The 27,232-nt window shown below is 37.3% G+C and overlaps 1 protein-coding gene across 6 annotated transcripts in view; it reads left to right on the top strand.

Moving 5' to 3' along the window:
• The first annotated feature begins 340 nt into the window (after positions 1 to 340).
• Positions 341 to 27,232, top strand: part of Rif1 (replication timing regulatory factor 1) — a 55,156-nt gene continuing 28,264 nt past the window's right edge. For 2 of the 6 annotated variants that reach the window (XM_021248406.2, XM_087209989.1), the window contains exons 1-18: positions 366 to 513; positions 873 to 986; positions 1,697 to 1,775; positions 4,396 to 4,492; positions 5,845 to 5,972; positions 6,062 to 6,156; positions 7,788 to 7,977; positions 10,556 to 10,648; positions 13,849 to 13,987; positions 17,010 to 17,161; positions 19,605 to 19,719; positions 20,581 to 20,754; positions 20,973 to 21,083; positions 21,709 to 21,771; positions 22,108 to 22,208; positions 24,300 to 24,386; positions 26,179 to 26,252; positions 26,467 to 26,647. In XM_021248406.2, coding sequence (XP_021104065.1) covers positions 883 to 986; positions 1,697 to 1,775; positions 4,396 to 4,492; positions 5,845 to 5,972; positions 6,062 to 6,156; positions 7,788 to 7,977; positions 10,556 to 10,648; positions 13,849 to 13,987; positions 17,010 to 17,161; positions 19,605 to 19,719; positions 20,581 to 20,754; positions 20,973 to 21,083; positions 21,709 to 21,771; positions 22,108 to 22,208; positions 24,300 to 24,386; positions 26,179 to 26,252; positions 26,467 to 26,647 — 1,983 coding nt within the window. In that variant the 5' untranslated portion in view covers positions 366 to 513; positions 873 to 882. Of the gene's footprint in view, positions 514 to 872; positions 987 to 1,696; positions 1,776 to 4,395; positions 4,493 to 5,844; positions 5,973 to 6,061; positions 6,157 to 7,787; positions 7,978 to 10,555; positions 10,649 to 13,848; positions 13,988 to 17,009; positions 17,162 to 19,604; positions 19,720 to 20,580; positions 20,755 to 20,972; positions 21,084 to 21,708; positions 21,772 to 22,107; positions 22,209 to 24,299; positions 24,387 to 26,178; positions 26,253 to 26,466; positions 26,648 to 27,232 lie in introns of those variants that run through there. The other 4 variants (XM_004870030.4, XM_021248404.2, XM_087209991.1 and 1 more) reach the window with 4 other exon arrangements.

The following is a 27,232-nucleotide window of genomic DNA, read 5'->3' on the forward strand; positions in this document are numbered from 1 at the left end:
TTCAACAATCAATAGGGGCCGGGGATTTAGCTCAGTGGTTTCGCCGCCTGCCGCGCAAGCACAAGGACCCGAGTTCGATCCCCGGTACCAAAAAAAAAAAGAAAACAATCAATGGGCTTCGGGTCCAGTAAAAACTTATCTGAAAGCTTACTAAAGTCCGTCTGGTAAATCTGTGTCAAGTCAACATTTTGAATTTCAAGACCCTTGCCTTAGGCGAAATACCCCCACCGGAGGTGACTGGTGGGCGGGGCGGGGCGGGGCGGGGCGGGGCGGGAGAGGGAGGCGATCGAGGACTGCGACGAGCCGCTGCCTGTTGGATTGGCTCGATCCTCTCCCGCCAGGCCTGTCCCACTCCCGCGCGCTCCTGGGCCCGCCCCCGCCGCCATCTTGGTCCAGGAGGGAGCGGGGAGCAAGCGCGAGTAAACAGCCTGGGCGGCGATTGTCGACCTCCGGTAGCATCTGGGTGCTGCGGGGCTGCGGCGGAGGGGACCATCTGGATCTTCTCACGTTGGGGTAAATATCTGGCGCTAGGCGGTCGGCTTTAAGAACCTTCATCCTGGCGCCACCTCCGCCCCCTCGCGGCTCGGCGCCACGCTTCCCGGTCTTCTCCCGCCCCCTGCGCCTCTCCTCCCTGGGTTGAAAGCTGCCCGGGAAAGTGGTGGCGGGAGCGCCCTTAGGCCCGAGCAGCGCGCGAGCCCGGGCGCCGGTTGCTGCGCGCGCGAGAAGGTCCGGGCTTGGGTCTGCGCTGGAGGCCCACGGCGTGGTTGGAGCCTGGTCGGGTGTGCAGGTGTGCGGGCTGGCCTGACGCCTCGCCGCCGCGGCGGGGTTGCCATCGGTCACTGCGTTTTCTTCTCTTCCGGTCCGGGCCTCAGGGTGGCCGACATGTCGGCTCCAGGTGAGAATCCCCTCCTGCCACTGTTGGAGACTTTGGAAGACTCGTCCGCCTCCCCTGGAGAGCAGACCGACGCTTACTTATCCCTGACCAGGTGAGGGCCACTGGCGGAGGGAGGCGCCGGCGCTGTAGGGGCCAAAGAAGATGGTTGTGTGGGAGCGCGGAAGCAGTTCCCATTTGTCTGCACGGGCAGATGTGAGGACGCCGGGGTCGCGGACCAGTTGGGGTGCAAGGAGCACATATATACGCTGTGTGAAGTTCCTGGTTACAGCACCTGAAGTATTTTATTTGGATAAAGGAGCCTGCACGTGTGTGTTGAAAGCCAGGGATTAAATTTAAAAAGTTTCAGCTGGAAGTGGTTGGAGGCGTGGTTTTCAGTACTCTCTCTCCCCATATATTGGGGAAATGGCAACCCAGAATTTTTGTAATCGCAAAATAAGTTTTCTACATTTTTGTCAAGGGTCTTACAAGATTAGCAAATTTGTAGGTGGGGATAAGGATCCCCTTTCAGTTTTCACCTATTGAAAGTGACAAAATGTAAATTTGCTGTGGGGGCAAAAAGTCATTTTAATGTGTGGTACCTACCACAGACACACACACACACACACACACACACACACACACATATACATACATACATATATCGATTGCATCATATAGTCTTTGTATTCTTAAGTATTTTAAGCACTGGGTCATTTTCGAAAGTTTGAAAGTCATGTTTAAAAAAATGTAATGCAGGTATTTTAGGAAGTTGAGTCCACTATTTTGTTTTTGTCTTAAGTTTATGTTCTATTACTTTTTAAGTCGTATGACTGGAGAAGAAGGAAAAGAAGTCATTGTAGAAATTGAGAAAAATCTTCCTCAGCTGTACAAAGTTTTAAAGGTCTGTATTAAATAGTTTTTCACTTTGGGCATTAAAACCACCTAACTGACCCCAATATAAGCAATCTAAAATAATATTCACTGGATACTTCATATAGATTACTTAAAAGTTTTTCAAATACTCTGTTATCTTTCCTACTTTTTCACTTAGTTTTCCAAATCTCTGAGTTTACACTTTTTTTTTTTTTGCAGTGAAGATGAAATCCAGGGTCTTAAACGTTACTGGGAATGTTTACTGCCACTTACTGCCACTAAGGCACACTCCTGATCCCTGAGTTTACTATTTAATTCCCATTTTGCAGATGAAGAAATTGGTTTAATTTGCCTTAAGTTGCCTAGGACTCTTTGAATCCAAAGCCTATGCTTTTATTTTTAAAGCAGTGATCAAAGATTAATCTATTTTGTTACCTTTTGGAAATGTATAATACTTCTAAGTTAATGATTCTAAACTTGTTAACTGTCCTTGGTCTGTAGAAAGCATTCATATTTTTTATTTTCACTCTTTTTTCCACTTATGCCTGGTTAGAAAACCATTGCAGTTATCTTTATTTTTTATGGTGAGGTGGTATAGTTTAAAATCAGACCAGTCTTCTCTCTTGACTACTTGGCTTCATGATCTTACTTGACACCTAACATTTTTATTTTGTTCTGAGACAGGGTCATCTATGTAAGTCCAGGCCATCTTTGAACTTGGTAGTCAGTCCTCCTGCTCCAGCCTCTCCGCTGGAATTATAGGTGTGTGCCACCAGACGCGGCACACCTAACTTTGCAATAGTCTTGTTTTAGTTTTTGTGCCCCCCCCCCCCCCAACTCAGGATCTTGAGCTTTGAGTCAGGGATGGCACCACTGAGCTAAATCCCCAGCTCCAATAGTCTTGTTTTTTAGAATGAAAAGGTTGAACTAAGTCTCTTGCAATTTTATTTTTAAGCCCCTATTTTTGTGCTTTGAGGTAAATATTCTTTGAAACATTCTTGTTGGGGCTTGGGGGTGTTGCTCAGCCGTAAAGCACTTGCCTAGTGTGTACAAGGCCCTAGGTTGTACAATGCCAAATAAATAAAATTATTGTATATTTTAGCATGCTTTCTGGCTAAACTTTAAAGCATTTGAGGTGCTGACTTAAGTATTGCTAAATAATTCAGCAGTTTTTCACATAAACAGGTTATTGTGTAATATTTAATAGTATTACATAATATTAATGTCATTATCTTGCTTTCCTTCATTATTATATTCTACATTCCAGCAGTATATTTGATGTGAAGACATGTACCTTCATGTACAGTACTTAATATTTGAGAGCATATGGGATCAGAAACCCTACTGTATGAATTTTAAGTCAAGTTGCACTGTTTCAAAATAGGTTTGTTTATAAAATTCCTGATGAATTATCTGGAAGCACGTGGGAGGTTAGTAATACAACAGTCAGTAAGTGCTTTACATGAGAATCAAAAGGAAAATTGAATTCCTTCAGAATAGAAACCACATTGAGAAAAAAAGAAACCACATTAAGTAAAATAGACTATTTGAATGTACGTTACTATTTAGAATTCTGCTGGAATTGTCGACAGATTTTTACCATTTTTTTTTAAATTATTTTTTTGTGGCATTGGGGACTGAACCCAGGGCTTCAGGGAGGTAAGTGCTCTATCGCTGCGCTACATCCGCAGCCCACCTATAACATTCTTGAAGACAAGACTGACTACTGTTCAGTATTATAACTAGTAGAATACTTGCTATGTCTAGGCTGAGGGTTTGATGTTCAGTACTATAAGGAAACTGACACTGTTGATGTTTGCAAGGAAACCTGTTTGATAAAAGGTGATCACAGCCTGTATCACAGCTCTCTGGAAGACTGAGGCAGGCAGATCACAAATTCAAGCCCAGACTTGACAATTTAGCAAAACCCCATCTTGAAAAAGGTCTGGGAATAAAGCTTAGTGTGAAGGCACTGGGTTCACTCCCAGTACTGAAAGAAAAAAAAAAAAAATCAGCCGTGTGCTAGCTATTGTCCAAGAGATAGAGTATTAGCTCTCAGAGTCTTAGCCTTACTCAGTTATCTGCTGTAATCCCTCATACTCCAGGTTTGGTCTTTTGTTTTTCCTTAATTCCTGAATAGGTACCCTGAGCTGGGTGTGGTGGTTCATGTCTGTAATCCCAGAATTTGTCATCTCATCCCTTGGGAAGCTGAGGCAGACAGGAGGAACATAGATTTAAGTCCAGCCTGTCAATTTAGCAAGATACCATCTGGAAATGTTTTTTAAAAGGACTCAGGATGCATTGCAGTGGGAAGGTCCAGGATTCACTCCTCTTTATCTGTAATAAAAATGCTCTTTCAGTTGATCTTTGCCTAGTTTCCTCGTTTCTTTGCCAAGCTATGTAGTTTGTTTCCTAATTTTTTTCACTCTTACTCAAAGGTTTGTTGGTTGGTTTTATTAAAATGTAATGAACTTGGCTGAGGATTTGGCTCAGTGGTTCCACAGCTTGCCTTGCAAGCGCAAGGTCCCAAGTTCGATCCCCAGTACCCCCACCCCCAAAATGTAATGAACTGATTATTTTATAATGGTCTTTTCTAAATTGTTCTGCAGTTGTACTTGTTTTTAATAAATGTGATTTGGTTTTTGTAGATTCACATTTCCAGTCAAAACTCAGAGCTGAGTAGTGCTGCTCTTCAGGCCTTGGGCTTTTGCTTGTATAATCCCAAAATTACTTCAGGATTATCAGGTAGATAAATTTATTTATGACCATTAATGTTAAGTTTAAACTATAGTTGTGTTAGAAGTACTGTTAATCGCTGGATAAGTTTCATAATTTATAGTTTAGAATTTCTCTTGAGAAAGAATGTTAAGATTATGTTTAGATTATCATTCCATAGACATAGTTTAAAGATTGGTACTATAAAATGTGTAGAAAATATTTAAATATGATTATAGGCTGGGATTATAGCTTAGTAATAGTTTATGAAGCCCTTGGTCCAGTGCTCAACCCAGGTACATGTGATTGCTATAAAAATGGAATGTTTTGAAAGAAAGATTGTCTTAATCTGGAAGGTAATAAATTATCTGATTATTGAGGCATATGCCTAATAAGCATGATGAATTCGAAAGTTCTTTTACAGTGGTGGTAAATGTGGCATAATTTGGAACTGAAAGTGGGATTGAAAGTACAGAACCTAATCTATGAACGTGAAGTATCAGGTTGAATACTGTCATGTAGTGAGTAGTTTGCCACTGTAAAGGAAATCTAGGAGGTCATCTTTAGAGGAAATCAAGAGTAGATAATAAAGATATCATAAAGTTGTTGCCATCTTTTTTCCCCCTGAGTGAATGGTTGCTGCTTGTTCTTTTTTATGTGTAGAAGTGAGCACAAACTAAAGTAGTTCATTGTGGAGCTGAGTTGTGGCCCCCCCACACCCCAGTACCGGGAATCAAACTCAGGACCTTGCTCTTATGAGGCAGGCTCAACATCATTGAGCTAAATCCCCCGGGCCCTGGGATTTATTTGTTTGTTTGTTTGTTTGTTTGTTTGTTTATTTCCTTGAGACAGGATCTCACTATGCTGTTCAGGCTGGCCTTGAACTTACTTTGTAGCCCTGGCTGGCTTTGAACTCACACATTCCTTCTGTCACAACCTACTAAGTGCTGGGATTATTGGCATGTGCCACTGCAGTTTTGAGCTTTAAACATTGCCAAAAATGGTCTTACTGTTCAAGTTACACTTAGAATTATTTCAGTTGTACAGCATGTCTACTTGGAGTCTATAGCTATATTTGTTTTCTGTGAAGGCCCTTTCCCCTCTGCTCTGGATTTTGTATTTTGAAAAGTTTGTATCAGCAGTGGTTCTCTGATCCTTCTTTGGCTGTGTATTTAATTTTTGAATGGAGAGTATTTTACTATTCTTTACTTTGATATTGAAGATTTTAAACGATTGGGGCCCGGCATTTAGCTCAGTGGTTTTGCCGCCTGCTGCACAAACGCAAGGACCAGAGTTCAATCCCTGGTCCAAAAAAAAAAAAAAAGATTTTAAACGATTGTAAGCTATTGGAATAATTAAAATTAAAACTGCTTCCTTTTTAGAAGCAGATATTCAAGAACTGCTTTCAGAATTGAATGATATTGTTAAAAGTTCAGACAAAAATGTACGTACCAGGGCTCTTTGGGTAATATCCAAACAGACGTTTCCCACTGAAGTTGTTGGCAAAATGGTGAGTATAGCTTTTGTTTGTCTTAACTATATGCCAATAAAGACAATACTGGCCTGTTTGATTTGTATTTATTTGGTTCTGTCTTTTAGGTATCCAGTATAATTGATTCATTAGAAATAGTATTTAATAAAGGAGAGATACATTCTGCAGTTGTTGATTTTGAAGCATTAAATGTTATCATAAGGTATGCTTTTCTGTACTATGCAAATTGGAATAATTGTTTTTTATAGGTTTAGGATTTACTTTAAGGATTACACTAGGTTTGGTGGCATACACCTATAATCCCAGAAATCACATATAATCCCAGCACTCAGGAGTTGGGAGAGGTAGGAGAATCTCCAGTTGAAGTTCTGACTGGATTACAACAGTGAGTTCATAGCCTGCCTGAAATACACAGTAAGACTTCTCAAAAAAGCAAAAATAAAATAAAATTGCTTTAAGGATTGGAGTTGGGATTTTTTTTTTTTGGTCATGGTACTGGGAATTGAACTCAGGACCTTGCTCTTTTGAGGTAGGTGGTGGAACCGCTGAGCTAAATCCCTGACCCTGGGATTTTTTGTGGTACTGGGGATTCAACCTAGAGCCTTGTACATGCTAGACAAATACTGTATTGTGCTACACCCCAGCTAGCTTTCGGGATTTAAGTGTAAAATAGATATGAAAAGAAGGGAATATCTTTTAGACCACAAAGTTAAAGGAAAAGAAAACAGGTAGAAGTTGGATGTAGATGTCAAATTGCTGAGTTTTTACATTTTTACTGGGAAGTCTTAAAAAGTAAACTCTTGGTTACATGCCTGGTGGTAAAAGGCAGTTCTGGTTTTAACATTGTCCCTGCTAGAGCTTTTGCAAGAGTCTTTCTTTTTTTTTGGTACTGGGTGATCGAACTGGGGCCCTTGCACTTTTGAGACAGGCGGCATAACCACTAAGCTAAATCACTGGCCCTTTTGCAAGAGTTTTTGAAAAATACAAATTCATAAGTGAACCAGAGGGTTTGCTTCGGAAGACACAGTGCCTATTAGGGAACAGAAAAATCTCTACATTTTTCCTGTCCTATCCTACTCTTTAAGGTTTGTTGGCTGTCTTCTGTAAGAATATTGAGTTTAGTAGTATAACAATAATTAGTATTATTAAATTTGGGGGGGGGTCTTTTTGAGATAGGGTCTTGCCATGTAGTTCAGGCTTTGAACTTACTGTGTAGCCCGTGCTTCTCTTGTACTCAGAGGCTGTCCTGCTTCAGCCTCCTGAGTCACATGCCACCATATCTGACTAAATTTTCAGTCTAAAGATAAGACCATGTGTTTTCCTTATTTAAAAATTTTCATAAAAACAGGCTGAGGCCAGGGATTTATTTAGCTCAGTGGTTCCGGCACCTGCCTCGCAAATACAAGGTTCTGAGTTTGATCCTCGGTACCAAAAAAAAAAAAAACCAGGCTGGAGGCTTAGCTCAGTGATGGAGCACTTGCGTTGTTTGCACGAGGCCCTGAGTTCAGTCCCCTACACACCCCCTCCCCTGCCAAAATTCTATAAACCTTATGAAAGTGTACAAATTAGCAAGTAAAAGTTTGGTCTCTCTACGCATAATGTATATGTTCTAAAACAAATGGGCCTTTGAGTGCAAAAGAGCCTTTTCACAGTTGTGTAAATTTCTTTTCTTTTTTTTTGGTACTGGGGATTGAACTCAGGACTTCATGCCTCCCAGGCAGGCCTGGCACCACTGAGCTGCATCTCCGGCCTAGTTGTGTGGTTCTATGTGTTCTTTTCCTCGTAGTAAAAAGTGAGGTCAAACTAATTTAGTTATTGATTTCTGTATTACAGGCTAATTGAACAAGCCCCAATTCAGATGGGAGAAGAGTCAGTAAGGTGGGCAAAACTAGTCATACCTTTGGTGGTTCATTCAGCACAGAAAGTACATTTACGGGGAGCCACAGCTCTAGAGATGGGAATGCCATTGTTGCTTCAGAAACAACAAGAAATAGCATCTATTACAGAGCACCTTATGACTACCGTAAGTATTACATTATGTAGGGGTTTTCTGAGTACTGCATTGGAAGATTTTGTACTAAGTAAATTTAAAATTCAGTCTGGGCTCATACTGGTATAACTGCACTATGATATAGGACTTAAACTTTGAATTAAAGCAAAGAGGTGGATAAAGAATTGCTTAATTTATTGTAGACAGATTACTCCTATTTAACAGTGCAGAAGAGAATTGTCTTTCTGTTGCAGTCTAAATACAGCATTTTATCCCATTTCCAATGAATGGTGAATAGAAAGTGATTATATTGTTGAAAAAGAGCAGTAACTGATTTAGCACTGTTCAATTGTTGTATAATTCTAGTAGATACAAATTCAACACATAAAAGCGCACAATTTCCTGTTTATTATTTGTTTCAAGTCTTAGGTTTATTAGCGTTTATTCTTACAACATTTGTTGAGTATCTTTTATATGTGGTGCATTGTTCTAGGCACCATTGACCTTAGTAGTGAAACAAAGGCTTACTCTAGTGCTTATTTTCTAGTGTGAAAAGAGATGAAGCATTATAGTGTATTAAGTGAAGAACAATGGAGCAGCAGGGACAGGATAGAGAGGAGTGATGAGATGGACATGGCAAATTAAAAAAATTCAGACATTAAAATAATGATGGCAAACCTATCAGAGTCCAGGTGCCCAAATTGCAACCCAAAACCAGTGCTCAGCTGCTGGGGTGATTTGGCTTGCGTGCTTGCATGCCAACAGAGAGACTATCCCCACTGCAGCATGTGTGCCATAGGTTTGCTACCACTGCATGAGAACAGTGATTTGGAGTATGGAAGTTAGCCACATGGGCAATATGTGGTAAGTTTGTTCCAGACAAGAAAACCATGAGTGCAAGAGGGCCTGCTCTTGTTATGCACCAGTTGGTGTTTGGAGAATACCATGTGCAGTATGACAGCAGTGGGAATGAGTGAGGATGAGCAGAATGGAAGATAATGTCAGAGGAACAGAAAGAGACACAGATGAAACCTTAGGGACCATTGTTTTTACTTTGTATGTGATATTAGGGATTGAACAGGAGCACTAAGCTATATCCTTGGCCCTTCATTATTTATTCTTTTATAGTACTGGGGATGTACCAGGTTCTTGCACATGCTAGGTAAGTACTGTACCACTAAGCTACATCCCCAGTGTGGCTCCCACTACTGTTCTTATGTTTTGTTTTTTGAGAGGTCTTGTTAAATTACCAGACGGCTCCTGAGTAGCTGGCATTACACATGTGAGCCACTACGTACAGCTTTACTATAATATAAAGTCCTATTTGAATGTTTTGAGCCTGATTGTAATACATACTAGATCAGATTTCATCATTTTTTGTTGTACTGAGGATTGTACTCAAGGCCTTTGCACTGAGGCCCTCCCCTTAATTATTACTATTATTATTATTTTTGTTTTTTGTGTTTTTTGGGGTTTTTTTTTTTTTTGGTACCAGGGATTGAACTCGGGACCTTGCGCTTGTGAGGCAGGTGGCGGAACCACTGAGCTAAATCCCTGGCCCCATATTATTATTATTTTTTGTTGTTGTTATTACTGGGGCTCGAACTTGGGTCCTTGTGCTTGCGCAGCAGGTGACAAAACCACTGAGCTAAATCCCTGGCTCATCCCCTTAATTATTTTGAAATAAGGTATCACTAAGATACTAAGTTGCCAAATTGCCCTTGTAAAGGGATTATTTTGACTGTTTAGAATGTGAGTGCTTGAGCAGGAGCCAGGGAGAAGGGTTACAAGATAGAGTACTGCAATAATCCAGGCAGTGAGGGAGCCTTGTACATTCTAAAACCTGGATTAAAAAAAAATTTAGGAGACCTGTTTGTAACATTTAATAAAGTAAGTTAAATGTCTCTGAGAATTGTTTTATTCTGAGAAGTGTATTTATATTTCATAGGATTTATAAAATTCCATTTTTGGTCTTTTGAGAACAAGTCTTGCTGTGTTCCAGGCTGGCCTCTAAGTTGGCGATCTAATTGCGTCGACTTCTAAGATGCTGGGAGTAGTGGGATGCACTATCATTCCTGGCTATTTATACATTTGAGTTTAAGTTTTCTTTAGATATTTGTTGTCAGTGAAACTAATGATACATTTTTTTTTGGTACCGGGGATCAAACTTAGGACCTTGTGCTTGTGAGGCAGGCATGTCACCACTGAGCTAAATCCCCAGCCCCTGATAAATATTTTTTAATTAGTGTGAGATTAGTATATTATCATTTGAGCTTTAGTTAAAAATGTGCATGTTGAAATTTTCAGGAGAAAGTATTCTGGTAGGAAAAAAATAAGCTGGATTGATGGATGGTGGGATGGCCAGATATGTGATAAATGTTGTGGTACAGTACATATTTAATGGTTGAATCTTGTGTTTTGTTGAATATTTACCATAAAACCTTTCAGATTTGCTATGTGTTTCAAAGCTTTCCTTGTATTTTTTTGGGGGGGATTTTTTTTTATACAAAGAATATTTGAGAATTAATTTTTGTAAGTTATTTCTATACTTTTGATACTAGATTTTTTTCTTTCCATGAATATTTGTTAAATATTTTACTTTTGTTTGCAGAAATTAATCCCAGAACTCCAAAAGCTATTTATGAGTAAAAATGAGACGTATGTTTTAAAATTGTGGCCCTTGTTCGTTAGACTTCTTGGAAAGGTAAGCGCCAATAAACAGTCCATGCTTCCTATGTGCCAGATCCTTGAAATTTTTTAAATTTTCTGTAGTTCAGTCCATCCTCGTTTATTCATGTTTCCCTTTTTTGTGTAGTCATTCAATTTATTTATAAAACCCACATCAATATTTAATATCATTTGTAGATATGAAGAGTGGTAAAGAATTTTGAGTTACTCAAAGTGTATGATCTCAGCTAAGGTCCAGCAAGGTTGTACTTTTTGTTTGCTTTATCTTTTGCATTTTAAACAAGTGTCCTTTTCATAGTCCATTTAGTTACACATGTTTTGTACCTTTTTCTTTTGATGATTTTGTTATTTGAAATGGCCTTCTAGTGTTTCTATGCACAGAAGGGTTGTGTTGTGATGGGTTAAATAATCTTTTTCTGACATGAATTAATAGTGCTGTTGCTTTGAGTTCAGTGGTATGAAATAATTATATATTAAATAAGGTATCTTTAAATGGAGAAACAAGATTATATAATGAATACAGTAAAGCCTTGGTTTACGAGTATGATTCGTTTCTAAAAACATGCTTGTAATCCAATGCATTTGGATATTAAAGTGAATTTTTCCATAAGCAATAACGGAAACTCAGATGATTTGTTCTACAACCCAAAGATAGTCATAAAAATGATTATAATACTATAATACAAAACAATAAAACAAAATATAAAGAAAAATAAATTAACCTGCACTTAACCTTTGAAAACCTTCGTGGCTGGCCAGATTACCATGTAGGACAACTTTCATGATCACTAACAGAATCACGGCTCTCTACTGGCTCAGTGGTATCGACGCTGGATTTTGTCTCTTTTTGAGGATTTTGTGGAAATATGCGATGTTTTTAGGAAGACATTTGTTTAGACATTTGTTTATCAGGTTAAAATTTGTTAGCGGTGTTTGCTTGTCTTGCTGAACACTCCCAAAACAAGTTACTTGTAATCCAAGATTTTGCTGTACTTGGTAATCATAAGCTGACTGTGTTACAGCTTTATGTATTCATGATGGTGTACCGTTTTTTAGAGTGTATTCCTAAGTATAAAAAGTTTACTGAAACAAATGGGACGTGGTGGCACACAGCTGTAATCCCCATACTGGGGAGGAAGAGACAGGAGTGAGTTTGAGGCTAGCCTGGACTACACAGCAAGACCCTTCTTCAAAAAAAAAAAACAAAACAAAAAAAACCAGTAAAGAAGTTTACTGAAACAGGACATTGTGCTATGCTAGAGGCAACCTTATCTCATTTTTACTGTGTGTTTTTTTTTTTTTTTCGTACTGGGGATTGAACTTGGGACCTTGTGCTTGCGAGAAAGGCAGCAGAACCACTGAGCTAAATCCCCAGCCCCTGTTCTTAATTTAACCTTGTTTGTTCATGATGGCACTAGGAGTAATAGCCTATGTCATTTATATACACCAAATAGACTAAAAGCTTGTATAAGGCTCTTCAGAGTTTGTGTAAGTTCCATCCTACTTTGCCCAGTGGTGCATTTCCTATCTTTAATGTGATACATGATTTTTTTTTTTTTTTTTATACCAGGGATGGAACTTGGGACCTTGCACTTGGAAGGCAGGTGCCAGAACCACTGAGCTAAATCTCCGGCCCATCTGTTTAATTTTTTTAAGTGTTATGTAATAGAATAACTTTCCAGATAGCTTTTTTTTTTTGAGACAGGTTCTCACTATGTAGCCTAGGCTAGCCTTGAATTTATAAGAGATCCTCCTGCCTCAGCCTGAAATAGCTTTTTTCAGATTGTTTTCATTGCTGGTCTGTAGAAATACAAGTGATATATATCTATCTTGGTGTGTAACTTTGCTGGATATACTAGCTCTAGTAGCTTTCTTGTGAATTCTTTGTTTTCTGAGTCAGTGTGTGTGTGTGTGTGTGTGTGTTGTTGCTGTTTACATTCTAAGATTATATGTGGTTTCTAGTTTCTTAGTGAATTTTTCTGAAATTATTTTCTTGGGATTATTTGTCATTTACATTTTATTTTCTTTTTGATATATATTACTCCCATTTTAGTTATATTTGGAACTAATTTTGACAGTTTGGTTGATTGTGGGCTCTTTTTTTTTTTCTGGTGACACTGAGCATTGAACCCAGGATCTGCACACGGAATTATAAACCCAGCTCTTATTTTGAGACAGGGTCTTGGAGAGTTACACAGGCGACACGAACTTGGGATCCTTTTGTCTCAGACTGATCAGTGGCGGAATTACAGTATAGGCGAGTGTGCCACTGTGTCTGGCTCTTTTATTATTTGCTTTAGCAGATGTTATCATTTTCTACATTTTTTTTCCATTCGTGAGGGCAGGCCTTTAGCTAGTTTTTCTGCCTATTGTAACCTGCCTGAAAACATTTTTAAATAGGGTTTACATTTTTTTTTCCACTAATATTGCTCATATTTTTCATGTAAATGGACTGTAGGTATCCCTAATCTGAAGCTGAAAATGCTCCAAAGTCCAGAGCTTTTGGTTCCCTCACTTGATGTGAGAAGTGAAAAATTCCATACCTGATCTTACATGATGAATTTCAGCCAAAACATGGGTGAATTTAAAATATTGTACAAAATTAACTTTCTAAGCTATGTATGTATACAAGATGATTATGGAACATAAATGAATTTTGTGCTTATGCTTGGGTTCTATCCCCAAGATAATCTCATTATGTACTATATATGCAAATATTCTAAAATCTGAAATATTTCTGGCCCCAAGCAGTAAGATACTCAATCTGTACCTATTTTCTTTCATATTAGTTTGATACAATTTGAAATATATCTAATTATTTTCTCTGCTGTAAAAGTGTTCTGTATTGGACATTATCTACTTCAATTGATCTTTGTTTTGTGATCTTGAATTTTGTAAGAGTAACAACATTTGTTGTAACACATAAGAGGTTTGTTTTGTATGTAATTTGTCTTCCTTTTAGACTTTGAAATCCTCAGAACATATCTTAAGTAAATTAAGAATGGTGCCTGTATTTTGTTTCTTGAAAATGAATAATTTTTTTAACAGTAACAAAGTTTTATTACAGGCAGAAAAAGAAAAAGGCTCTGCAGATTGAGTTTGGGTCAAGTAAAAGTAAGAAAAGCATACACTCTACAGCGTGAGTGTGGGTCACCATGCAAAAGAGAGCACACTGGCCAGATCAGTATTTTCTTGATAATTTTTCTCTTGTTTTAGACCTTGCATCGAAGTGGGACTTTCATCAATTCTTTGCTACAGCTGGAAGAATTAGGATTTCGCAGTGGAGCACCCATGATTAAAAAAATAGCTTTTATTGCTTGGAAGAGCTTAATAGATAATTTTGCTTTAAATCCAGGTATGTAAATAATTTAGCACTTTTTGTTTCCTCTGAATTCATTTTACTTTTAAATTTATTCTTATTTATTTATTGAGACAGAGTTTTGTGATGTAGTTCAGGTTAGTCATGAGCTCACTGTGTAGCCTAGGCTGACCTTGAATAGGAGGTGATCCTCCTACCTCTCCCCAGCACTGGGATTAGAGGCATGATCCACCATGCCCAGCCCATTTGAAAAACTGAACAAAGTGAAAAATACCTTTTGTGGTATTCTAGCACCAAGCTAAACACTTAGGTGCTCTCTTTTAGAGGTGCTAGCAATTGAACCCAGGGCCTTGTGCATCCTAGGCATGCACTCTGTCGCTGAGCTACATCCTCAGCCTAAATGACAGAGTAGTTGTAATAAATATTGGTGAAAGTCAGTCCATCAAATACATGGTTTGACTGATGTTTCAAGGTCCTTTTTTAGTCTTTTTGACATGATACTTAAAGACCATCTCTTAATCTTATGTGTCCCCAGCCTTACTCATGTAGTACATATGTGATATATTTTGTTTAAAGAATTGGATTTCATGTGTATGGTAAATTTTTGTTTTAAATTTTATTTTATTGGCACATTTTAGGTACATAATATAATGACATTTTAGGTACAATATAATGACATTCATCATTAGAAATTTGTACCTTTACATGATCTCTCTTGGTTCTTATTTTTTTCCCCCTTCCCCTGCCTCCCCTTCAACCCCTCCATCCCTCCCTATATACAAAGACTTTGTTTCCATTTTTTCATTCTCTCATGTTAATTCCATTCCCTTCTTTCCCCTACCCCCACTTCCCCTTCCCCTTTGCCCCTTTTCCTATTTCACATTATCTGTTATACATTTTGATCCTTATTTACACTTTCAGTTTCTCACACTAGAGAAACTATTCGGTATTTATACATGTGTGTCCTATTTATTTCACTTAAGAGTATTTCCTCAGTGTGCATCCATTTAGCTGTAAATGTCTCTAATTTCTCATTTTTTATGGCTGAGTAGTACTCCATTTAAAAAACCACATTTTCTTTATCCAGTCTTCAGTTGATAGGCAATTGGGCTGCTTCCAAGTTTTAGCTATTACAAACTGCTGCTATGAACATGGGTGGACATATATCACTGTGGTATGATTCTTTTAATTCTTTGGGGAAGATACCCAGCAGGGGAATAGCTGGGTCAAATGGGACTTCTAGTTCTAGTTCTTTGAGGTATCTCCATACTGATTTCCACAGTGGTTGCACCAGTCTACACTGCCACCAGCAGTGGAGCAGGGTTCCTCTTTCCCCACAGCCCCGCCAGCATTTGTTATTGGTTGATTTCACGATAGCAGCCATTCTTTCTGGGGTGAGGTGGAATCTCAGCATTGTTTTCATTTGCATCTCTCGAATGACCCGTGATGTTGAACATTTTTTTATGTATTTATTTGCTATTTCTACTTCTTTGAGAAATGTCTGTTCATTTCAGATGCCCATTTTTGGATTGGGTCTTTAAATTTGGGAGGTCTGATCTTTTTGAGTTCTTTATAGATTCTAGATAGTAGACCTTTTTTGTGTGAGGAACAGCAGGTGAAAATTTTTTCCCACATTGTAGGTTGTCTATTCACTCTGTTGGTGGTTTCCCTTGCTGTGCAGAAGCCTTTTAATAAGAAGAGATCCCACTTACTGATTGTGCTAGTTCATGGGCAACTGAGGTTTTGTTCGTAAAATCTTTTCCTACACCAGTGTCTTCAAGAGTTGTGCCTAACCTCTGTTCCAGCCAGTTCAGCGTTTCTGTTTTAATATTTAGATGTTTAATCCATTTTGATTTTAGTTTAGTGCATAGTGAGAGTTATAGGTCTAGTTTTAATCTTTGGCAAGTTGAAACCCAATTTTTCCAGTACCATTTATTAAGGAGGCTATCTTCAGTGAGGGTGTTTGCGTGCTGAATTTTAAATGATCTGATGCTGTTAAAGTAAAAATTGAAGTAAACCTGTTTCGATTTCTAAAATATAATCACTGGCCTCAACATTAATGATGTTTAATAGAATAAGCTACTAATTTCAGAGGCGGAGCCTTTTTTTTAACACAAAATGTAAAAATGTGCTGTGCAGTGCCTTGCCTTGCCTTGCCTTGTCTTTTCTTAGCTACTTTTCTTGATTCCAGGGTCTATTCCCACAATAGACAAGCACTCTACTGAGTTACGTCCTGGTTCCCCATCCTTGCCTTATTTTTTTATGGTACTGGGAATTTGAGCCGAGGGGCACTGTACCACTGAGCTACATCTTCAAACCTTTTCATTTTGAGGCAAGGTCTTGCTAAATTGCCCAGGCTAGCCTCAAACTTTTTTTGATTTTTTTTTTTTGAGACAGGATCTTGCTGTGTAGTTCAGTTGGCCTTGAACTCAACTATGTAGGTGCAGCCTGGCCTCAAACTTGTGATCCTCATGCCTCAGCCTCCCGTATGCTGGAATTACAGACATGCACTCCATGCTTGTCTCTCATGTCCTCAAACTTAATCTTCCTGACTCAGCCTCCTGTGTAGGTAGGATTACATGGGTGTATAGCAGTGTTTGGTGGATGCATTTTTTTCATTTGTCACATGGAGTTAATGAGAATGTGAAACCAGGAGGGTTTTTCTCAGTTTTGGAACTTTGCACTGGATATTTGTTGTTGGGGACTATCTATCTGGTGTGTTCCAGAAAGTTTAACAACATCCTTGGTTTCAACCCACTGAGTGATAGTGTGATCCCTCCAGATGGCAGCAACCAAAAATATTACAAACATTGCCAAATGTCCCCTGGTGGGAAAATCATCCTTGACAAGCAGCATCTATCTAGTAATATTCCTTTTCAGGATTCTGTTGTTGCCATACTGGAGTTTATTAAAGGGAGCATTTTGGGTAGGGCAAGAAGAGTCTGATTTTTGTTTTAAAATTTTTCTAGCTGTATTAAAAGACTTACATATCATATTTTTAAAAAATTTAATCTTTACCTCTTAAATCATTTTACCTGTGTGCTTATTTTGTTTTAAGATATACTATGTAGTGCAAAAAGACTGAAGTTGTTAATGCAGCCTTTGAGTTCCATCCACGTGAGAACAGAAACCCTAGCATTAACGAAGTTAGAAGTCTGGTGGTATTTACTAATGAGACTCGGACCTCATCTCCCTGCTAATTTTGAACAGGTAACATTCTAAGTGCTAACTGTAACACTGGATGTAATTTTTTTTAACAGTGCTCTTAAATTCTTGCAAATCTTATCTCTTAGTTTTAGTTCTGCTCTTTATTAGCCAGGGTTTTAGCTCAGTGGTTCTGGCACCTGCCTCTGCTCTGTATTAGGCCACAGTACATAAAAGATCTTTTTCCTGTTCAGAATTTGAGTTCATTTCCTGCAAGGAGTACCCTCTAGTTGACTGAAGTAAAGGCCCACAAGCCTTTTCAGTCTGCAAACAGTTATCTATTCTTATCTAGAAACATTGTGGTTTGCAGAGATTTGTATCAAAGGGTTTAAAAATCAACTAATGTTAGAAAAATAGCAATCAAGTGTTAAAGTGGGTAGTTCGTTCAATTTTTGTCTTTTTTTCTAGGCTGCCAAGTTCACAAATCATTTAACCTCATTGTAGTTATTTTTTAATTGATAAAAATGATTTTTTTCCTATATAATATATTTTGATATTTAGATATTAAATTTAATCTTGGCTCTTTTTTGGTTTTTTTTGGTACCGGGGATTGAACTCGGGTCCTTGTGGCTGTGCAGCAGGCAGCGAAACCACTGAGCTAAATCCCCAGCCCTCTTGGCTCTTTTTTGAGACAGGGACTTGCTATGTAGTGTAGCTGGCCTTATAGTCTCTATGTAGCCTAGGCAATCCTGGTTCAGCCTCTGGACTGCTGGGATCATAGGCATGTGCCACCACACGTGACAATATTAAATTTAATCCTGTTTAAAGCCTTCTCTCACAATCCTGTCCTTGGTTTCAGGATTTCCTTTTTACAGTTAAAAAGGAGTATCTCTTATAATTAAACCTTTTCATTTCATTATCTCTTATTTTGGATTTTGGAGTAGATTTTACTTGGATCTATAGTGTCTGTACTCTACTTTTGTTGTTTGTACTGGGAAATTGAACCCAGTCAGGGCGTTGGGTATGCTAGGCAAACATTACTGCTGAGCTCCACCACCAGTCACCTTTTACCTCGAGGCATTTTTGAGACACGGTCTTCCTAAATTGTCCAGACTGGCCTTGAACTTGTAATTCTTTTGCCTCAGCATCTGAAGTGCTGGGATTACAGGCACACACCACTACACGTGGCTTTATGGTAGGTTTCTTATGGTTCATATAAATAACTACAAATTAAGGAGTGCATTCTTAAAAAGGGGGACTTACAGTTGAGCCATTTTTGGATTTTTGTTAAGTTCTTAGTTTTTGTTTTTGTTTTTTTTGATAAAAGGCTTTAAGCTTGATGTAACATGAAGTAATTGAAATTGGGCATTGATAGTAAAATGTTATTGGAATCATATTGAATTTTCTGGATTCTACCATTATAGTTTTCAGATAAACTAGTTGGAATAACTGATTTAGTGATTAAATGTGAGTGATAACTGGAGTGATTTTAGAAGTGAGGTTTTAATCCTAAATTTCCTCATTGATATTTTCCAGAATTCTTTTCTAAAGCTTGAGGTCTGTGGGGTGTGGCTTAGTATAGTAGTAGTAGAGCTTGTGCCTAGCCTGAGACTTTGACCTCATCTCAGGCCTACTTTGTCAACAGCACCAAAAAACAAAACTAAAAACACTTCTGTCAAATTGCACATAATAGTCAAGTAGATGTTACCATTTTCTGCCTGGCACTTAAGACAGAAATGTACAGGGGCCGGTGGTTTAGCTCAGTGGTTCTTTTGTCTGCCTCGCAAGTGCAAGGTCCCAAGTTCGATCCCTGGTACCAAAAAAAATCATTCAGAAATGTACAGATAATACACATTTAGGGCAAATACAGTTACAGTAAAATGTTTTATTTTCCTAAATTTCAAGTTTTAGTCTGCGAGTGGGAACAGCCAATATAATTCAGTACGGATTGAGAGTCCTTTATCTGAAATGCTTAAGAACAGAAATATTTTGCTTTTCAAATTTTTTCATGTTAAAATACTCCCGTATACTTAATGAGATATCTTGGGGATAAGCTCCAAGTCTAAATATGAAATACATTTGTTACTTTCTGCATGAATACAGCCTGAAGCTAATTTTATACACTATTTTAAGTGTGACTGTGTTTTGACTGATCTCACGTGAGGCCCGTCAGGTGTATAATTTTCCACTTGTAGCATTGAGGACTCAAAATGGTACAGGTTTTTGAATTTTCAGATTAAGGGTGTTCAAATTTTTTCTCGCTGTGTAGTCCAGACTGACTTGAACTCCTTGAACTCACAGTGTAGCCTAGGCTTGTCTCAAACTCATGGCAATCATGCCTCATCCTCCTGAGTACTGGAATTATAGGTGAGCACCACCAAGAGAGGGTGCTTAACCTTTTTATTAAAAGATTTAAAGTTGCTTCTTAAAGAAATTTCAATGTATTTTACTGGCTTTTAGAGAAATATTAACAGCACAGTTTATAGACTTTTCTGCTTTCACCCAATAGGTTTGTGTGCCTCTGATTCAGAGCGCAATAAGTGATTCTAGCACTTCGCCTCAAGGAAATTCATCTCGTATAGCTTCTTCTCCAGGATTAAATCCTATGACTCCTGTACACAAAGGTAAGGGGCAGATGTTCTTTTTTCTCTTTTTAAAGGCTTTAAATGAAGGCTTAGTATTTTTTCACATGAAGAAAAATCACCTTATAACTTGGATCGCTCTTAAATTCGTTATATATATTTCTTTGTTTTGTTACTGAATTTTTTTCTTTTTAGAGGGTCTAGCTGGCACTGGATTGAACCCAAGGCCTTGTGCATGCTAGGCAAGTGCTCTGCAACTGAGCCAACTCCCTGGACCTTTTTCTTTTTTAAATTTTTAAAAATTTATTTTAGTACTGGGAATTGAACCCAGAGCCTTCACACTGAGTTGCTTTCCCAGCCCTTTTTAAATTTTTCAATTTTGAGACTGTGTCTCATAAAGTGGCCAGGGTGACCTTGATTTTAATATTCATCCTCATCTTCCTCACTAGCTGAGATTATAGGTACTTAACTCTGCCACCCTTTGCTTGATTAATGTTTTAGCATATTGTTGTAGTTGGAAAGGATGAATATTTTCTCACCGGTATATGAGTTTCAGTGCAAACAACTTAGAATGGTTAGTATAGTATAAAGCAATATGAAATTCTCTTTCTGACCAGAATCTTAGTGTTTTGATTAAAAATAGGTCTTAGCAGATAAAAGAAATGTGGTTTAGTATATTACACTATTGAAAAACAGTTATTTGTTATTATTGTTACTATTCTCTTTAAATTTAGAAAGACCTACATATTAATAATTTCAAGGGATAGCTTAATGCTTGGGATTTAAATTGTGTTTATTTTTATAGGCACATTTTACTGAAATAAGCTAAATACATGTATTTGGGTAGCTAGTAGCTGATATAAAATATGGTTGTTTAATTTGACGTTCTTTTCTTTTTTAAAGGTCCTTCCCTATATGGAGGTCCTGTAACTCCACGAATACACATAAGTACAAATTCAAGTGGAATGGCAACAATCCCTTCCATTCAACTTTTGGGACTTGAAATGCTGCTTCATTTTTTGCTGGGTCCAGAAGTCTTGAGTTTTGCTAAGCAACACAAACTTGTATTGAGCTTAGGTATTTATTCTTAAAATAATTTAACTTATTAAAACAATCTACCTTGGTGTGTTGTGAGGAGGGGGTCTTGTTTCTTCCACAGCTCAATTATAATTTTATAATTGTTAAATAAGTATAAATATTTTTAATAACACATTCAGATCAACTAAAATTTTATATTGAGAAATTTGCTGCATAAATCTTGTGTTTTACATAATTGTCTTTTATTCTCCTTTCAGAACCACTTGAACATCCATTAATCAGCAGCCCTTCTTTTTTTTCCAAACATGCACATACACTTATCACTGCTGTTCATGACAGCTTTGTTGCAGTTGGGAGAGATGCTTCTGGTAAATAAATATTTAAGAGAAAATTTTTATTTGTTGCAATCTGTTTTATAAGAAGATAAAATATCAACCATTTGGCCTATTGATGTAGCTCAGGGCAGAGCAGTTGGCTTAGCGTAGTCCAGTTTAAAAAGAAGCTGATTTGTACAGTGAAGTAAATAACTTTTGCAAAGTCACGTAGTAAATGGTGCAGCTACGATTCATGCCCAGGCTAGGTGGCTCTAGCATCTGCATTTAAACCCTTGTGTTTATAATTCATTAAATAATGTGGAAAAGAAATTTCAGAAATCAAATACTTTGCTCTTTAACTGGCGAGAAAATGAATCACGTTTATCACTTGTGATGTGTCTAAATCATTGTTGTTAAGTGATGGGTTAAATATAGAAAATAGAGATGGGAAGATTAAACCAGTTATCCTTTGTTACAAGACCTATTAACATGTTATAGTTCTTTTAAAAAATAGGTTTAATTTTTTAAACATATAAGTTCATAATTTTATAAATTACTGGAATGAGTATTGACAAGTAAATTGACACAAATAAGTATAGCACAATTTGTTATTTAGTATAAGGAAGAAAGGGGGAATCTTTGTAATCATGTATCTCATTAAAAGTACTTTGTTTGACAGATGCAGTTGTCAGTGCTATCTGGAAGGAGCTAATTAGCTTAGTGAATTCACTTACTGAATCTGGTGAGTGCTGTTACACTGATCAGATAATTTTTATAGTACCCAGTGAATTATTTGGCTTTCATATATGAAATTTAAAATTGTTTTTGTATAGTCAGGTTTCCAAACTAATTTGCTTAAAATAATTACTCTTGATTTATCGCAGTATTGTTTAGTAATAAGTTAATTATGTCTCTGAATATATTCACCTGTGAAAATACAAGTTTAGGATTATACTCTTTTTAGGTTTTTTTTTTTTGGTATCGGGGATTGAATTTGGGTCCTTCTGCTTGCGTGGCAGGCAGTGGAACCACTGAGCTAAATCTCCGGCCCTTAGGATTATACATATCTTTTTGATAGGTAACAAAAAAGAGAGACCAGGTTCTGAAGTATTGACCCTCCTACTGAAATCTTTGGAAAGCATAATGAAGTCTGAAGTACTTCCTGTATCGAAAACGCTGGTAAGTATACTTGTAAATGGGACTTTAAAACTTATAATATGAAATTGAGTTTTATATCGATATTTTGCACAGGACAGGTTTTGGGTAGAGTTTATATCAAGTATTTGTCAGCAATTTAGTTCTGTAATAAATGCTGTTGTATTGATTTTAGAGTCATTTAAAGACTTTATAAGAAATGACTAAAAGCAACTGCAAAAAATCTATTGTGTTTTTTTTTTTTGGGTACCGGGGATTGAACTCGGGTCCTTGCGCTTGTGCAACAGGCTGCGAAACCACTGAGCTAAATCTCCGGCCCCTCTATTATGATTTTTTAAAAATTAGCTAAGGGAGAAAATGAGGTAAAAGATGTGGATTTGAACTGAAAAAACTAAAATGTCTGCTAATTTATTTTAAGATTGTTGAATAACATTAATGTTAGCACATTGTTTTTAGATAAACTCTTTAACCAGGATAATGGCTTTGGTATTTGTTTCTCAACTTTTATAGTAGAGGAGGAAAAGAAGAAATTGAATATAACTTTATTATAGCCTTCTCTAATGAGGTGCATATGGAACAATACCCTTAATTAAATTCATTCTGAGTCTCATTCTTTTATATGCTTTGACAGTTAAGTGCACTGTGGTGGTATTGAATAGTGGTTAATAACTCCAGAGGAGATTACATTGAATTTCTCTCCAACTTTCTATTAGCAGTGACTTGAGCAGTTTATTTGCCCTAATGGCTTCAGTTTGACTCATTTATAAGGTTGGAATGTAGTAGTAATTAGTCATTAATACATAGAAAGCACCATGGGCAAAGTAGAGGATAAATGGTATCGATTATCAACATTAGTGTGTTTCAAAGGAAAGTTTGTAAGTTTCAGTAACATAACTATCATATTGTTCATGACACGCAAGGTCCATAGTTTATGTTAATGCAACTACATATGTTAAGAGTTTTGGATAGTAGTTGGGTAAGCTTAATCAGATTTGAGTTGGCAATCTTAGGCTTAGCTTATAGTTAGTCTTTTGAAAAACTATAGTGATATCTCAGTTGTTGAACGGCTCGAATTTCGAACTTTTCACTTCTCAAACAGCAAAATTTGAAAAAAAATTACTGGTGTTCATAACTTTGCTCGATAGTTGAACTGAAAATTCAACTTGAAAAAAACCTTACAAACCGAGAGTCATGCATCATATCTGGCTGCACACACCAAAGGGGTTGACTTAAGTCTAAGTGCCCCTTTCATCCATGTAACATAGTGCTTGTATTAGTTCATTAAAACATTCATCAATGTGCTTTTTGTTTTGCACTTTGTGTAAACTATCATAGCCATAGTTCCAAAAAAACTTAGTGATACCAGCAATAAAGCTCAGAGGAAAACTGTGAAAACCATGATAGAGTTAAAGAAAGAAATCATCGTGAAATTTATTAAAGTCCTGGAGAAATGAATTTGTAAGTGTAATTTTCCGGCCCCAGTTACTTGGTTTTGCATTATTTCTTGTGGAAAATATATGTTCAGTTCTCCATCTTTTCAGTGCCTCAATACAAATTTGGAACAAAATGAGTTTGACAATGGAGATATCACTCATTGTATAGTAGGTGATTCTGGCACTATTGAACATATAATTCATTGCAGTATTTCTTTTAACAGTATAGAAGAAATAGTCTCAAGTCCATTTTTAGGAAAGTAGTTGAATAAACAAATTGTGGACACTCACTTGCATAGTAATGTATATATAGATTGATGTCTGTACTTAACACGTATCAGATTTAGGTCTGAAAATAAGATTCCAAACAGCATTGATTGTCCTTAGAGGTAAAGGGCTTCGTCACTCTACCTCCTGTGTTTCTGTACCTGAACTTCTAAAACAAATGAGAATGTTTAAACACTAATGTATTTAGAGTGAGCATTATCAGTATTAAATTGTTAAAAATATAGTTAACACTATTAGACTTCTAAAAAGTGAAGTGGCATTTGGGGGGGGCGGGCAGGGATTGAACTCAGGACCTTGTGCTTGCAAGGCAGGCGGCGGAACTACTGAGCTAAAATCCCTGGCCCAAAGTGGCATTTTTATTACTAACTACTATAAAACTTTTTGTCTTTTTTAGGTCCTCATGGAAATTACAATTAAAGGACTTCCTCAGAAAGTATTAGGTTCACCAGCATATCAGGTTGCTAATATGGATATTCTTAATGCAAGTATCTTAAATGTAACGTGATAAAGATTGCCCCCCCCAAAAAAATTATACAGTATTTTTTAAAGGTGTCATTTAGTTGTAAAATTTTTAGATTATTGGATTTGAAATATGTTGACCAAATTAAAATGATGCACAAAGTAATAGATTAAGGAATTAAATACAGCGCTAAATAATGGACCCCAGAGGAAAGTTTTCTTTTTTGTTATTGTTGTTGGTTTTTGGTTTTTTTTGAGGTAGGGTCTCCCTTTGTATTTCAGGCTGGCCAAGGCACTTCTGATGGTGCTCTTCCTGACTCAGCCTCCTAAGTGCTGAGATAACAGGTGTCCACCACACCCAGCTCATTGTTTTTTAAGACAAGGTCTCACTATATATTTCAAGCTGGCCTTGAACTCAGTATGTAGTCCAGGTTGACCTCGAACTTGTGATCATCTTGCCCGTCTCCCCAAGTGCTGGTCTTATAGGGCTGCACCACCATGCTCGGTTTTGCTGTTTCAAATTTTGAAAGCTTAGGATCCTAGTAATATGAATTGTACTTTTGATCTACATCATGTAGGTGTTGTAGGTCCAGCAAGTTTTAGGTTAAGTCTTTATATCTGTACTCACGCAGTTTTTTAAAAAACTAATTTTATTGGTGCATTTTAGGTATACAATATAATGAATGACATTCATCATTGGAAATTTGCATCTTTACATAATTTCTCTTGGTTCTTATTTTTTCCCCCTTCCCCTGCCCTCCAACCCCTCCACCACTCACTATTTACAAAGACTTTGTTTCCATTTTTTCATTTTCTCATATGTATTAATTCATTCCCTTTCCTCCCCCCCCACTTCCCCTTCCCCTTTGCCCCTTTTCTTCCTATTTCACATTATTATACCTTTTAGTCCTTATTTCCGTTTTCAGTTTCTCACACTAGAGAAATTATTTAGTATTTACACGTGTGTCCTATTCATTTCACTTAAGACTATGGCCTCAATGTGCATCCATTTAGCTATGTCTAGGAAAGAGCACTTTTTTTTTTTGGTATCGGGGATCGAACTCAGAACCTTGGACTTTCGAGGCAGGTGGTGGCACCACTGAGCTAAATCCCTGGCTATTTAGCTATGTCTAATTTCTCATTTTTTGTGGCTGAGGAGTACTCCGTTTTATACAAAAACCACATTTTCTTTAGTCTGCAGTTGATGGGCAGTTGGGCTGCTTCCATGTTTTAGCTATTACAAATTGTGCTCCTATGAACTTGGGCACACATATATCACTGTGGTATGAGTCTTTTAATTCTTTGGGGAAGATACCCAGCAGGAGAATAGCTGGGTCAAATGGGACTTCCAGTCCTAGTTCTTTGAGGTATCTCCATGCTGATTTCCACAGTGGTTGCACCAGTCTATACTCCCACCAGCAGTGAGCAGGGTTCCTCTTTCCTCACAGCCCCGGCAGCATTTGTTATTGTGATTTCATGATAGCAGCCATTCTTTCTGGGGACTCACACCATGTTTTTATTTTTTTTTTTGGTACCGGGGATTGAACTCGGGTCTTTGCGCTTGCACAGCAAGTGGTGAAACCACTGAGCTAAATTCCCGGCCCAACTCACCATTTTTTATCTCTTGACATCTAGTTCATCTGTTACTAGAACATAAAGAGATTAATTGTTATGTATAGTTTCTTTAGATAAATTTGCTTTTGTCATATGCTGAGTAATGCTAAAGTTAAATATTTCATGTTAAAATGATCATGTTTCTTCTTACGTAATGGGTTGTAATTCAGAAGATTGACTTCATTTTTTTTTTTTTTCAGGGAACTCCAGCTTTGTTCTTAATTCAGTTAATTTTCAGCAGTTATCTCCAGGAATGTGGTATAGCAGATGAAAGGTAAGTTTCTGCTTTAAATAATTTGATACTTTGTTGTTTGTGTTGGACAGACTATATAATGAATGTAGGTTTTAAAATTTTGTATAGTATTTCGTGAAGTTTTTAAAAAATTAAAGCTTGGAATTCATCTCTTGGCAGTTTTTAGAATTTTGTTAATGCACAGTAGATGTATTTTTGCACATAGTGCTTACATTGGTTATAATTTTTTCTTTAGGTTTTTTCTAAATCTGGAAACACTTGTAGGCTGTGTGCTTTCTGGTCCAACTTCACCACTAGCTTTTAGTGACTCTGTTTTAAATGTAATTAATCAAAATGCAAAGCAAGTGGAAAATAAGGAACATCTCTGGAGAATGTGGAGCATTATAGTCACACCTTTAACTGAATTCATTAATCAGGTATGATATGTCTGCTACATAATTTTCCTTCAAATTTGTAAAAATATTTTCCCTTATTACAGCAGTTTAGAAAATGAATAAAGTTTGAATAGAAAAAATAAAGTGGTTTTACTTTTTTTTTTTTTTTTGGCCCTGGCGATGGAAATTGAGTCCTTGCCTTGTGCTTATGGGGCAGGCGGCGGAACCACTGAGCTAAATCCCCGGCGTGAAGTGGTTTTACTTTTGCAATTAGTAAATTTTCTACTCTTTGGATTGATTTCATTGCATTCTCTTTGTTTCATTGCATTTCCACCTTACTAAGGTAATAGGGATTACAAAGCTCCATATTTTTCAGTAAGGATTGTAAAAACTACAAGCCTTACATATGATGCATATGAACTTTTATGTTTGAGTCCTATTTGTAATTGTGAATAGGCTGTATATTGTTATGCCAAAGCCATGGTATCTTAAAACCATTTAACGTTACCGTAAGTCAAGAATGTATCAAGAGTTGGCTGTTTTATCTTTAAATACTTTTAGAAGGTGTCAATATTGACGGAACATGAAACACAGGTTCTGTATGTATGGACGGATTCTGTGGGCTGA

This window comes from Heterocephalus glaber, unplaced genomic scaffold, assembly GCF_053883595.1.
Source record: "Heterocephalus glaber isolate CG9 unplaced genomic scaffold, H.glaber_assembly_v1.0 deba00001097, whole genome shotgun sequence".
In the NCBI taxonomy this organism is placed as follows: Eukaryota; Metazoa; Chordata; class Mammalia; order Rodentia; family Bathyergidae; genus Heterocephalus; species Heterocephalus glaber.